The 14,261-nt window shown below is 44.0% G+C and overlaps 1 protein-coding gene across 1 annotated transcript in view; it reads right to left on the bottom strand.

Moving 5' to 3' along the window:
- Positions 1-14,261, bottom strand: part of LOC135548941 (angiopoietin-1 receptor-like) — a 56,724-nt gene that overhangs the window by 24,359 nt on the left and 18,104 nt on the right. Inside the window, 9 exon segments of the mRNA XM_064979036.1 lie at positions 4,890-5,048; positions 5,311-5,455; positions 5,908-6,053; positions 6,208-6,333; positions 7,043-7,180; positions 10,571-10,636; positions 10,639-10,701; positions 11,373-11,465; positions 11,468-11,524. Of these exon segments, the coding sequence (XP_064835108.1) occupies positions 4,890-5,048; positions 5,311-5,455; positions 5,908-6,053; positions 6,208-6,333; positions 7,043-7,180; positions 10,571-10,636; positions 10,639-10,701; positions 11,373-11,465; positions 11,468-11,524 (993 nt within the window).

Here is a 14,261-nt window from a genome sequence, read left to right as displayed (position 1 = left end):
AGAGAGGAGTGAGAGAGAAATAGAGGGAGGGAGGGAGAGAGAGAGAGAGAGAGAGAGAGAGAGTGGGATAGAGAGAGGGTAGAGAGAGTGATAGAGGGATCGATGAGAGAGAGGGGAGAGAGAAATAGAGGGAGGAAGAGGGAGAGTGGGGAAGAGAGAGAGAAATAGAGAGAGGAAGAGAGAGTGGGGAAGAGAGAGAGAAATAGAGGGAGGAAGAGAGAGAGGGAGGAAGACAGAGAGAAATAGAGGGAGGAAGAGAGAGAGGGGAAAGAGAGTGATAGAGGGATGGATGAGAGAGAGGGAGAGAGAAATAGAGGGAGGAAGATCGAGAGTGGGGAAGAGAGAGAAATAGAGGGAGGAAGAGCGAGAGTGGGGAAGAGAGAGAGAAATAGAGGGAAGAAGAGAGAGAGGGAGGAAGAGAGAGAAATAGAGGGAGGAAGAGAGAGAGGGACAGGGAGAGAAAATCATCACTTACATCCCTCAATGATTCCATATGATGCTGTTGCCAATAGTTTCTACATACAAAGAAAACATACGTGGTAGGGGACATTCTGGAACCAATGAATAGTAGTTTCCAAATCACAATAGCACACAGATGACATCATTATAATTGTTCAGTACGGTCATGAAGACAAGTGGGATTCATTTCAGGAAATGTTTACTGAAGCTCACAGGAACGTGATAGCTCTGTCACACTTCATGGATAACATTTAGCAAATCATTATCCTTCCTTTGAGACCAGGGACTATCAGACTAAAAGAGCTGCTCTAGGATCCCACCCCCACCGCCCCTGTCCACATAATCCTATTCATTATAAAGGCCTGCTCATGTATTTGCTCTCCTAATCTGAGGAACGGATCCATGGGAGCACTGAACATCAATAAAGACTTCCTGTCTGTAGTGTATAGACTTCCTGTCTGTAGTGTATAGAGTTCCTGTCTGTAGTGTATAGACTTCCTGTCTGTAGTGTATAGAGTTCCTGTCTGTAGTGTATAGACTTCCTGTCTGTAGTGTATAGACTTCCTGTCTGTAGTGTATAGACTTCCTGTCTGTAGTGTATAGACTTCCTGTCTGTAGTGTATAGACTTCCTGTCTGTAGTGTATAGAGTTCCTGTCTGTAGTGTATAGACTTCCTGTCTGTAGTGTATAGAGTTCCTGTCTGTAGTGTATAGAGTTCATGTCTGTAGTGTATAGACTTCCTGTCTGTAGTGTATAGAGTTCATGTCTGTAGTGTATAGCAGTTCCAAAAAACTTTTCTTAATTTTTTTTTACTGAACTTAGTCCGGCTTTCAACTTACTCTTGATAGTTGTAATAGTAGAATGCACAAGGTGCAATTTCTATATTGGGTATCAATCAATCAAATGTATTTACATCAGCTGATGTCTCAAAGTGCTGTACAGAAACCCAGCCTAAAACCCCAAACAGCAAGCAATGCAGGTGTAGAAGCACGGTGGCTTGGAAAACTCCCTAGAAAGGCCGGAACCAAGAAAGAAACCTAGAGAGGAACCAGGCTATGATGGGTGGCCAGTCCTCTTCTGGCTGTGTCGGGTGGAGATTATAACAGAACATGGCCAAGATGTTCAAATGTTCATAGATGACCACCAGGGTCAAATAATAATAATCACAGTGGTTGTAGAGGGTGCAACAGGTCAGCACTTCAGGAGTAAATGTCAGTCAGCTTTTCATAGCCTTTTCATTGCCCAAGCGCACCTCCGCTAAAGCCCCCACCATTTCTCCTTCACCAAAATCCAGGTAGCTGATGTTCTGAAAGAGCTACAAAATCTGGACCCCTACAAATCAGCCGGGCTAGACAATCTGGACCCTTTCTTTCTAAAATGATCTGCTGAAATTTTTGCAACCCCCAAACGGATGGCACTGTGTTAGACTGCATCCAATTTGTTGAGTAGAGTGTTGGAGGCTATTTTGTAAATGACATCGCCGAAGTCAAGGATCGGTAGGATAATCAGTTTTACGAGGGTATGTTTGGCAGCATGAGTGAAGGAGGCTTTGTTGTAAAATAGGAAGCAGAGTCTAGATTTAATTTTGGATTGGAGATGCTTAATATGAGTTTGGAAGGAGAGTTTACAGTCTAACCAGACACCTAGGTATTTGTAATTGTCCACGTATTCTAAGTCAGAGCCGTCCAGAGTAGTGATGCTAGACGGGCGGGCAGGTGCGGGCAGCGATCGGTTGAAGAGCATGCATTTAGTTTTACTTGCATTTAAGAGCAGTTGGAGGCCACGGAAGGAGAGTTGTATGGCATTGAAGCTTGTCTGGAGGTTAGTTAACACAGTGTCCAAAGAAGGGCCAGAAGTATACAGAATGGTGTCGTCTGCGTTGAGGTGGATCAGAGAATCACCAGCCACAAGAGCGACATTATTGAGAGGTCTGGACAACAGGCCCTCCGATTTGACACAATGAACTCTATCTGAGAAATAGTTGGTGAACCAGGTGAGGCAATCATTTGAGAAACCAAGGCTGTCGAGTCTGCCGATAAGAATGTGGTGGTTGACAGAGTTGAAGGCCTTGGCCAGGTCGCAATAGTCGGTGATTTGTTTGTTGACTTGGCTTTCGAAGACCTTAGAAAGGCAGGGTAGGATAGATATAGGTCTGTAACAGTTTGGGTCTAGAGTGTCTCCCCCTTTGAAGAGGGGGATGACCACGTCAGCTTTCCAATCTTTTTGGATTTCAGACGATACGAAAGAGAAGTTGAACAGGCTAGTAATAGGGGTTGCAACAATTGCGGTGATCATTTTAGAAAGAGAGGATCCAGATTGTCTAGCCCGGCTGATTTGTAGAGGTCCAGATTTTGCAGCTCTTTCAGAGCATCAGCTATCTGGATTTGGGAGAAGGAGAAATGGGGAGGCTCGGACAAGTTGCTATGGGGGGTGCAGAGCTGTTGACCGGGTAGCCAGGTGGAAAGCATGGCCAGCCGTAGATAAATGCTTATTGAAATTCGTGATAATAGTAGATTTATCGGCGGTGACAGTGTTTCCTAGCCTCAGTGCAGTGGGCAGCTGGGAGGAGATGCTCTTATTCCCCATGGACTTTACATTGTCCCAAAACTTTTTGGAGTTCGTGCTACAGGATGCAAATTTCTGTTTGAAAAAGCTAGCCTTTGCTTTCCTAACTGCCTGTGTATATTGGTTCCTAACTTCCCTGAAAAGTTGCATATCACGGGGCTATTTGATGCTAATGCAGTCCACCACAGGATGTTTTTGTGCTGGTCAAGGGCAGACAGGTCTGGAGTCAACCACGGGCTATATCTGTTCCTGGTTCTACATTTTTTGAACGGAGCATGCTTATATAAGATGGTGAGGAAAGCACTTTTAAAGAATAAGCAGGCATCCTCTACTGACGGAGTGAGGTCAATATCCTTCCAGGATACCTGGGCCAGGTTGATTAGAAAGGTCTGCTCGCTGAAGGGTTTTAGGGAGCGTTTGACAGAGATGAGGGGTAGTCGTTTGACCGCGGACCCATTACGGATGCAGGCAATGAGGCAGTGATCGCTGAGATCCTGGTTAAAGACAGCAGAGGTGTGTTGAGAGGGCAAGTTGGTCAGGGTGATATCTATGAGGGTGCCGTGGTGTTAAGCATATCCCAGTTTAGGTCACTTAACAGTACAAACTCTGAAGATAAATGGGGTGCAATTAGTTCACACATGGTGTCCAGGGCACAGCTGGGGGCTGAGGGGGGTCTGTAACAAGCGGCAACAGTGAGAGACTTATTTCTGGAAAGGTGGATTTTCAAAAGTAGAATCTCAAATTGTTTGGGCTCAGACCTGGATAGTATGACAGAACTCTGACCTGGATAGTATGACAGAACTCTGACCTGGATAGTAAGACAGAACTCAGACCTGGATAGTATGACAGAACTCAGACCTGGATCGTATGACAGAACTCAGACCTGGATCGTATGACAGAACTCTGACCTGGATAGTATGACAGAACTCAGACCTGGATCGTATGACAGAACACTGACGTGGATAGTATGACAGAGCTCTGCAGGCTGTCTCTGCAGTAGATTGGGCACAGACCTGGATAGCATGACAGAGCTCTGCAGGCTGTCTCTGCAGTAGATTGGGCACAGACCTGGATAGCATGACAGAACTCTGCAGACTGTCTCTGCAGTAGATTGGGCACAGACCTGGATAGCATGACAGAACTCTGCAGACTGTCTCTGCAGTAGATTGGGCACAGACCTGGATAGCATGACAGAACTCTGCAGGCTGTCTCTGCAGTAGATTGCAACTCCACCCCCTTTGGCAGTTCTATCTTGGGGGAAAATGTTGTAGTTGGGGATGGAAATTTTAGAATTTTTGGTGGCCTTCCTAAGCCAGGATTCAGACACGGCAAAGACATCAGGGATGGCAGAGTGTACTAAAGCAGTGAATAAAACAAACTTAGGGAGGAGGTTTATAATGTTAACATGCATGAAACCAAGGCTTTTACGGTTACAGAAGTCAACAATTGATAGCGCCTGGGGGATGGGAGTGGTACTGGGGGCTGCAGGGCCTGGGTTAACCTTTACACCACCAGAGGAGGAGTAGGATAAGGGTACGGCTAAAGGCTACAAGAACTGGTCGTCTAGTGCGTTGGGGACAAAATAAAAGGAGCAGATTTCTGGGCGTGGTAGAACAGATTCAAGGTATCACATGAATGCACATTAGACATGGCACAATTTATAGAATTGCAAGAAAATGAGCTTTAAACCTGCAAAATTCTCTCCACCAACAAGAGTGGTGTGAACAATTGTCATAAACAATGCTTGTGCCCATACAAATACACACGCAGGGGGGAACAGAATGTTCCCCAATGCTGGAGTAAAACTGTTTGGGAACTCCTGGTGTACAGTACAGGTAAGGGTTCATGTCTGTGGTGTACACTACCTTCAATGGTCTTCCATACAGAGGTATTGACCTGCTTGTAGATGACCTTGACAGAGGTCACCGGGCCGTCTCCTGTGTACGGCTCCTTGTTGACCAGCACAACCAGGTGATACGGACCACTACTGTTCAACATGGGAGGATACTGGGGCATCGGAGGGACTGAGAGGAAGAGAGAAGAGAAGTGTTCAAATCCACATTCACAAAATGGAAGACATTTTCAAGAAAAAGCCGACGAAGGAGGAGACGAAGACGAAGGAGATGAAGTGGAAGGAGGAGACGAAGAAGGCAAAGACGAAGGAGATGAAGAGGAAGGAGGAGACGAAGAGGAAGGATGAGAGGAAAGGACGAGTCGAAGGAGGAGACAAAGACGAAGACGGAAGAGGAGACGAAGAAGGAGGAGGCGAAGCAGGTTTTCTCCTACCTTTGACGTTGACCATGAACTCTCTCTCTGCCTGCCCAGCTGAAGTTTTCACCTGACAGATCCAATAACCAGTATCTCTCTCAGTGATCTTATCAACCCTGAACTTTGACGTGGTCTGGTCATTCACCATGTCAGTGTCAAATGCCTAGGAAAACATCAATCCAACCATACAAATATAATCACATATTAGTGCTGTGAATTAAGCATTTGATAAGAAGAAATGGCTAATGGAGTGATTGCTAATCTTGGTGATTATTTTTGAATGATCAAATAAAGAAACACATACTTAATGTCCAATTTGATAATTTCTCTGCTACTTACATAGCTTGGTCCCAAATCCATTTGTGCTGTCTTGACACCGGTGTGTCTATGACCAGGAGTTGACAAGACAGCACAAACAGATGTGGGACCAGGCTAACATAACGTATAAGACAGCACAAACAGATGTGGGACCAGGCTAACATAACGTATAAAACAGCACAAACAGATGTGGGACCAGATTAACATAACGTATAAAACAGCACAAACAGATGTGGGACCAGATTAACATAACGTATAAAACAGCACAAACAGATGTGGGACCAGATTAACACTTACATATATTCTGGTTTTGCCTGGTTTGAGGAGGACGATCTCACTGTGTAGAGGAGCTGGTTGACCCGTGGCGCTACAGTTGACAATGTACTGAACACCAGCATTCACCTCTGTATCCATGAGGTTACTGACTACGACAGGTGGCCTGTCTAAAAGGAAACATCATCATCAACAACAACAACAACAACAACAACAACGTACTGAATTCTTCAGTTCAGGGTGAACCGTAACAACATCCACATAGCTTTAAATATAAGAGTGGAGAGTTTATGGAGCTGAAGTCAGTAAGTTTTTTTTTTGAACCTTCTTTCTCACAGCGAGCACCGTGTCGTCCCGCGCACACACAGCCACGGAACCGGTCGCAGTGTCCCTTGTCCCCACATTCACACGGCAACCTGCAGTCAGCTCCATAGAAGCCCGGAGGACAAGCTGGAGACACAGGGACAAACCCAGAAATACATCACAGTACTATGAATAGCAAACCACTGTACTTTAGCAATAAGAAAGGTGATCGACTATTATATCCCCAGCCAGATAGGATACCATACTTTATGTTAGCCTGGTCCCAGATCTGATTGTGCCAACTTCTACTTTATGTTAGCCTGGTCCCAGATCTGATTGTGCCAACTTCTACTTTATGTTAGCCTGGTCCCAGATCTGATTGTGTTAACTTATATGTTATGTTAGCCTGGTCCCAGATCTGATTGTGCTAACTTATATGTTATGTTAGCCTGGTCCCAGATCTGATTGTGCCAACTTCTACTTTATGTTAGCCTGGTCCCAGATCTGATTGTGCCAACTTCTACTTTATGTTAGCCTGGTCCCAGATCTGATTGTGCCAACTTCTACTTTATGTTAGCCTGGTTCCAGATCTCTTACCGTCATTGATAATAATGACAACCATAGGAACATAATGAGAATGATAGCATAAACTGATCTGGGACCACCAGATCACAACTTCATTGTTCATTTTTTATAAACATATCAATGTACAGTATATCAGTGTAGAAACAATAACCTGCCCAGGGACTGGCGATTGAAAAATTAGCCGGCTGGCGACAACTACTGAAAAGTTGATGAATGTAATAAATAAAATAAAGTCAAAAGTCTCAAACTCCAACATGTCCTCTCCCCTCACCTTCACTACAGTTAAATCCTCTCCAGCCAGTAGCACAGGAGCAGCCATATGGGTCTCTCTGACAGAACACCATGGATCTGCAGTACCCATCTCTACACCACTCTTTACACGTCCTCCCAAACTTACCCTCGCCACACACTGGAAAATAAACGACACGTTGATTAGGTTTAGGGTTCGTTTGGACATATGCAGAAATACAGATCAAATGTAGCGTCGTTCAATACGTTAACAAATACTTAAAAAGAGATCATCCTAAATATACGGACCGTGCATCATCATTATGGCACTAAAAAAAAAAACATCACTAAATACATATACGACTGTAGATCGATTCAGTGATTTATAGAGGGTCGTTTGCTTGGCTTGGCAGATCTTGGTTACTACCTACTGCCCTGACCACACCACACACTGGAAAACAAAACGGCATTCCAGCATTCTAAAGTCCAGACCAACATTCCATGGAGATTTGGAAACATTCCAAAGAGCGAGATAAGGGACCAAAGCACTAAATCACATGGCTCATAATCAGCCAGGATACATTTAGTAGACAATAAACCACATTCCCTTCAGGACAATAACGTTTTCTATCAAAATGAATCTGAGTCTAGTGGTTAGAGTGTAGAGGTGGCAGGTAGTCTAGTGGTTAGAGTGTAGAGGTGGCAGGTAGCCTAGTGGTTAGAGTGTAGAGGTGGCAGGTAGCCTAGTGGTTAGAGTGTAGAGGTGGCAGGTAGCCTAGTGGTTAGAGTGTAGAGGCGGCAAGTAGTCTAGTGGTTAGAGTGTAGAGGTGGCAGGTAGTCTAGTGGTTAGAGTGTAGAGGTGGCAGGTAGCCTAGTGGTTAGAGTGTAGAGGTGGCAGGTAGCCTAGTGGTTAGAGTGTAGAGGTGGCAGGTAGCCTAGTGGTTAGAGTGTAGAGGCGGCAGGTAGCCTAGTGGTTAGAGTGTAGAGGCGGCAGGTAGCCTAGTGGTTAGAGTGTAGAGGCGGCAGGTAGCCTCGTGTTTAGAGTGTAGAGGCGGCAGGTAGCCTAGTGGTTAGAGTGTAGAGGTGGCAGGATAGCCTAGTGGTTAAAGTGTAGAGGTGGCAGGGTAGCCTAGTGGTTAGAGTGTAGAGGTGGCAGGTAGCCTAGTGGTTAGAGTGTAGAGGCGGCAGGTAGACTAGTGGTTAGAGCGTAGAGGTGGCAGGTAGACTAGTGGTTAGAGTGTAGAGGCGGCAGGTAGACTAGTGGTTAGAGCGTAGAGGTGGCAGGTAGCCTAGTGGTTAGAGTGTAGAGGTGGCAGGTAGCCTTGTGGTTAGAGTGTAGAGGTGGCAGGTAGCCTTGTGGTTAGAGTGTAGAGGTGGCAGGTAGCCTTGTGGTTAGAGTGTAGAGGTGGCAGGTAGCCTAGTGGTTAGAGTGTAGAGGCGGCAGGTAGACTAGTGGTTAGAGCGTAGAGGTGGCAGGTAGCCTAGTGGTTAGAGTGTAGAGGTGGCAGGTAGCCTTGTGGTTAGAGTGTAGAGGTGGCAGGTAGCCTTGTGGTTAGAGTGTAGAGGTGGCAGATAGCCTTGTGGTTAGAGTGTAGAGGTGGCAGGTAGCCTTGTGGTTAGAGTGTAGAGGTGGCAGGTAGCCTTGTGGTTAGAGTGTAGAGGTGGCAGGTAGCCTAGTGGTTAGAGTGTAGAGGTGGCAGGTAGCCTTGTGGTTAGAGTGTAGAGGTGGCAGGTAGCCTTGTGGTTAGAGTGTAGAGGTGGCAGGTAGCCTAGTGGTTAGAGTGTAGAGGTGGCAGGTAGCCTAGTGGTTAGAGTGTAGAGGTGGCAGGTAGCCTTGTGGTTAGAGTGTAGAGGTGGCAGGTAGCCTTGTGGTTAGAGTGTAGAGGTGGCAGGTAGCCTAGTGGTTAGAGTGTAGAGGAGGCAGGTAGCCTTGTGGTTAGAGTGCCCCTGAACAAGGCAGTTAACCCACCGTGCCCCAGGAGGCAATCATTGTAAATAAGAATTTGTTCTTAACTGACTTGCCAAGCTAAATAAAGGTTAAATAAAAATAAATAAATACAAATAATAAATAACAGGTATAAGAAAAATAGGTCCATACATTTAACCCCCATAACCCCAACAATCACACACGTGATTCAGACCCCCTGATTTCCCCCACATTTTGTTTGGTTACAGCCTTATTCTAAAATTGATTAAATTGTTGTTGTTTTTTCTTCTCATCAATCTACAGACAATACCCCATAATTAAAATAATTAAAAAGCAAAAACAGGTTTTTATACATTTTTAGCTAATTTATTTTAAACAAATAAAAAAATGGAAATATCAGATTTACATAAGTATTCAGACCCTTTACTCAGTACTTTCTTGATGCACGTTTGGCAGTGATTACAGACTTCTTGGGTATGAAGCTACAAGCTTGGCACACCTGTATTTGGGGAGTTTCTCCCATTCTTCTCTGCAGATCATCTCAAGCTCTGTCAGGTTGGATTGTGGAGCTTCGCTGCACAGCTATTTTCAGGGCTCTCACAATCATATCAAATTATATTGGTCACATACACATATCTAGCAGGTGTTATTGCAGGTGCAGCTAGATGCTATAAAAGGAAATGTAAGAAAAAACACACACTAAAAAATACTGCAAAGTTGCTTAGGAGCTGGAAGCAGAGCTTGTCTGTCTGCCCCATCTTTAGAACCTCCAGAGATGTTTGATGGGGTTCAAGTCCGGGCTCTGGCTGGGCCATTCAAGGACATTCAGAAATTTGTCCTGAAGCCACTCCTGCGTTGTCTTACCCAGAAAGACTCACAGCTGTAATCGCTGCCAAATGTGTTTCTAACATGTTTGTCTCAGGGGGGTGAATACTTATCTAATCAAGATATATTAGTGTTTTATTATTCATTTATTACAGAGTATTTTGTATAGATCGTTGACCAAAAATGACCATTTTAAATACAATTTAATCCCACTTTGTAACACAACAAAATGTGGAAAGAGTCAATACTTTCTGAAGGCTCTGTACATTCACAGATAAGAGATGTACTGTAATACTTTCTGAAAGCTCTGTACATTCACAGATAAGAGATGTACTGCAATACTTTCTGAAAGCTCTGTACATTCACAGATAAGAGATGTACTGCAATACTTTCTGAAAGCTCTGTACATTCACAGATAGATGTACTGTAATTGCCTTGAGCATTTACAGCAACGTTGAATAATTATCCCTGTCAAATAAATAGAATAAATACAATTAAATGATGTGCTTTGTACCAACTGGGAAAACATAGTGAAGCACATGCAGAACTCTCCGGTACAGTTACATGTATAGCTAGTACAGATACAGGGATACCCTAAATTGGGGCGGCAGCGTAGCCTCGTGGTTTGAGCGTTGGACTAGTAACCGGAAGGTTGCAAGTTCAAACCCCTGACCTGGCAAGGTACAAATCTGTCGTTCTGCCCCTGAACAGGCAGTTAACCCACTGCTCCTAGGCCGTCATTGAAAATTAGAATTTGTTTTTTTAACTGACTTGCCTGGTTAAATAAAGGTAAAATATTAGAGGAAGGGCTGTTTTTACCAGTTTCACAGGTGTGTCCCTTGAAACCGGGTGGACAGATACACTCGCCTGTCTCGTCATGACAGACCCTCCGTTGGAGCACCGAGGACAGCTATGTTCGCAGCTCGGACCCCACAGGCCAGGCTTACATTCTAGGATTCAATCATAAAACACTCGTTAGGAAGCAATTCTCTAGGCTAAAGGGAAAAATGTTTTGGTCTGCAATGGATACATTTTACTTGGATTGAGTCAATTCCAAATGGTCAATTGAATTTCCAATGTAGTTATCAGATGAAGTTTTCACAAAGAACTGACATATCAAAAACAGATTGTTTCGGTAGAATAAGCAACATTGGGTAGTACTACAGTAGTACTGGGTAGAAGTAGAACTTACAGTAGTATTGGGTAGTACTACAGTAACATGGGTAGAAGTAGAACTTACAGTAGTATTGGGTAGTACTACAGTAGTACTGGGTAGAAGTAGAACTTACAGTAGTATTGGGTAGTACTACAGTAGTACTGGGTAGAAGTAGAACTTACAGTAGTATTGGGTAGTACTGCAGTAGTATTGGGTAGTACTACAGTAGTATCGGGTAGAAGTAGAACTTACAGTAGTATTGGGTAGTTTGGGGTAGTAATACAGTAGTATTGGGTAGTAATGGGTAGTACTACAGTAGTATTGGGTAGTACTACAGTAGTATTGGGTAGAAGTAGAACTTACAGTAGTATTGGGTAGTACTACAGTAGTAGTGGGTAGAAGTAGAACTTACAGTAGTATTGGGTAGTACTGCAGTAGTATTGGGTAGTATTGTGCAGTACTAACTTCTGACAATGAGCCTGGTGATGGCTGATGTGGGCTTGGCTCCAGCGATGGACCTGGCTGTGTAGAGACCTGCGTCTGAGGACTTCCTCCGAGGACGGGGTAAACCAGGATGTCTGGGATCTCATTCTTAGGCACTGAGTGGATGAAGGAGCCTGGAAGAGACCGTATGTTTTACTGAGGAGGAGTCCGGGGATCCGTATTAACATGAGGGGTTGAATATTGTCGACCTGTAGGTTGTATGTGAATATTGTTGACCTATAGGTTGTATGTGAATATTGTTGACCTATAGGTTGTATGTGAATATTGTTGACCCCCTGGGCTGTATGTGAATATTGTTGACCCCTGGGCTGTATGTGAATATTGTTGACCCCTGGGCTGTATGTGAATATTGTTGACCCCCTGGGCTGTATGTGAATATTGTTGACCCCCTGGGCTGTATGTGAATATTGTTGACCTGTAGGTTGTATGTGAATATTGTTGACCCCCTGGGCTGTATGTGAATATTGTTGACCTATAGGTTGTATGTGAATATTGTTGACCTGTAGGTTGTATGTGTATATTGTTGACCCCCTGGGCTGTATGTGAATATTGTTGACCCCCTGGGCTGTATGTGAATATTGTTGACCCCCTGGGCTGTATGTGAATATTGTTGACCTATAGGTTGTATGTGAATATTGTTGACCCCCTGGGCTGTATGTGAATATTGTTGACCCCCTGGGCTGTATGTGAATATTGTTGACCCCTGGGCTGTATGTGAATATTGTTGACCTATAGGTTGTATGTGAATATTGTTGACCCCCTGGGCTGTATATGAATATTGTTGACCCCTGGGCTGTATGTGAATATTGTTGACCTATAGGTTGTATGTGAATATTGTTGACCCCCTGGGCTGTATGTGAATATTGTTGACCCCCTGGGCTGTATGTGAATATTGTTGACCCCCTGGGCTGTATGTGAATATTGTTGACCCCCTGGGCTGTATGTGAATATTGTTGACCCCTGGGCTGTATGTGAATATTGTTGACCCCTGGGCTGTATGTGAATATTGTTGACCCCCTGGGCTGTATATGAATATTGTTGACCCCCTGGGCTGTATATGAATATTGTTGACCCCCTGGGCTGTATGTGAATATTGCTGACCTGTAGGCTGTATGTGAATATTGTTGACCTATAGGTTGTATGTGAATATTGTTGACCCCCTGGGCTGTATGTGAATATTGTTGACCCCCTGGGCTGTATGTGAATATTGTTGACCCCCTGGGCTGTATGTGAATATTGCTGACCTATAGGTTGTATGTATCAAACCTCTCATAGTAGCAGTGATGATTTAGTGATTTAGACGTGACCCTAATCCCGTCTAGTGTTAAATTCAAATCTCCCGACCATCATATCTAATCCAATATGACACCAATCTCAATGACAATTCACAAATCAACTTGATTGGAGGTACACAACACACTCCAAGTCTCTCGTCATGAGCCAGCCGTCCGTCCGTCCGTTACCGAGAACCACATACCACGTTTTTTATCAGGGCTGTTAGCATTAGGTTCACAGACATTTTTTTTTCTCCCAGAACTAGCTCAATATCTAAGCGTCGGATAAAAATGACACCAGAGTCCATAATGTGGCCATTAGACTTGCTCTCTTTTAGACTCCGTAAGTTTGTAGAAGCAATAGTTCTGATTACATTTATACATTTATCGCCTCTCACATGCTAATTTTTGTCCGTTAATAAGAAACAATGATGGGCTACCTTTTTTGTAGAATTTCTAACAATGCTAACATCTTGTCAGACGTATCTCGGAGTTCTAACACCGGGTTGGTTGCTCGGCAACAACACAGTTGCGTGCACCATACTGCCAGTCAGAAGAAGTGTACGGAACAAACCGACTGTATATGGCTAGCTATATGGTGATATTCAACCTGAGGTCAATCAATCAATACATAAACACAAGCAGATATTTTGATTAGCTTGGTAGTTAATTAGCTAACGTTACCTAGTCAACGTCAGCATGATTGTACAAAGCCCAGCAGCCAGCCTCTGTCGCTAGCTAACACCAGTCAGCTGAATGCTATGAAATTAAGGTTAGTTAGGTCGCTAGCTAACACCAGTCAGCTGAATGCTATGAAATTAAGGTTAGTTAGGTCGCTAGCTAACACCAGTCAGCTGAATGCTATGAAATTAAGGTTAGTTAGGTAGTTAGGTAGCTAGCTAACACCAGTCAGCTGAATGCTATGAAATTAAGGTTAGTTAGGTAGCTAGCTAACACCAGTCAGCTGAATGCTATGAAATTAAGGTTAGTTAGGTAGTTAGGTCGCTAGCTAACACCAGTCAGCTGAATGCTATGAAATTAAGGTTAGTTAGGTAGTTAGGTCTAGCTAAACCAGTCAGCTGAATGCTATGAAATTAAGGTTAGTTAGGTAGTTAGGTCGCTGCTAATGCTAATGCTATGAAATTAAGGTTAGTTAGGTAGTTAGGTCAGCTAATGCTAAAACCAACACCAGTCAGCTGAATGCTATGAAATTAAGGTTAGTTAGGTCGCTAGCTAACACCAGTCAGCTGAATGCTATGAAATGAAGGTTAGTTAGGTCGCTTAGCTAAACCAGTCAGCTGAATGCTATGAAATTAAGGTTAGTTAGGTAGCTAGCTAACACCAGTCAGCTGAATGCTATGAAATTAAGGTTAGTTAGGTAGCTAGCTAACACCAGTCAGCTGAATGCTATGAAATTAAGGTTAGTTAGGTAGCTAGCTAACACCAGTCATTGAATGCTATGAAATTAAGGTTAGTTAGGTAGTTAGGTAGCTAGCTAACACCAGTCAGCTGAATGCTATGAAATTAAGGTTAGTTAGGTAGCTAGCTAACACCAGTCAGCTGAATGCTATGAAAT

This window comes from Oncorhynchus masou, chromosome 11 (assembly GCF_036934945.1).
Source record: "Oncorhynchus masou masou isolate Uvic2021 chromosome 11, UVic_Omas_1.1, whole genome shotgun sequence".
NCBI lineage: Eukaryota > Metazoa > Chordata > Actinopteri > Salmoniformes > Salmonidae > Oncorhynchus > Oncorhynchus masou.
This window is presented reverse-complemented; position numbering and strand designations above follow the sequence as displayed.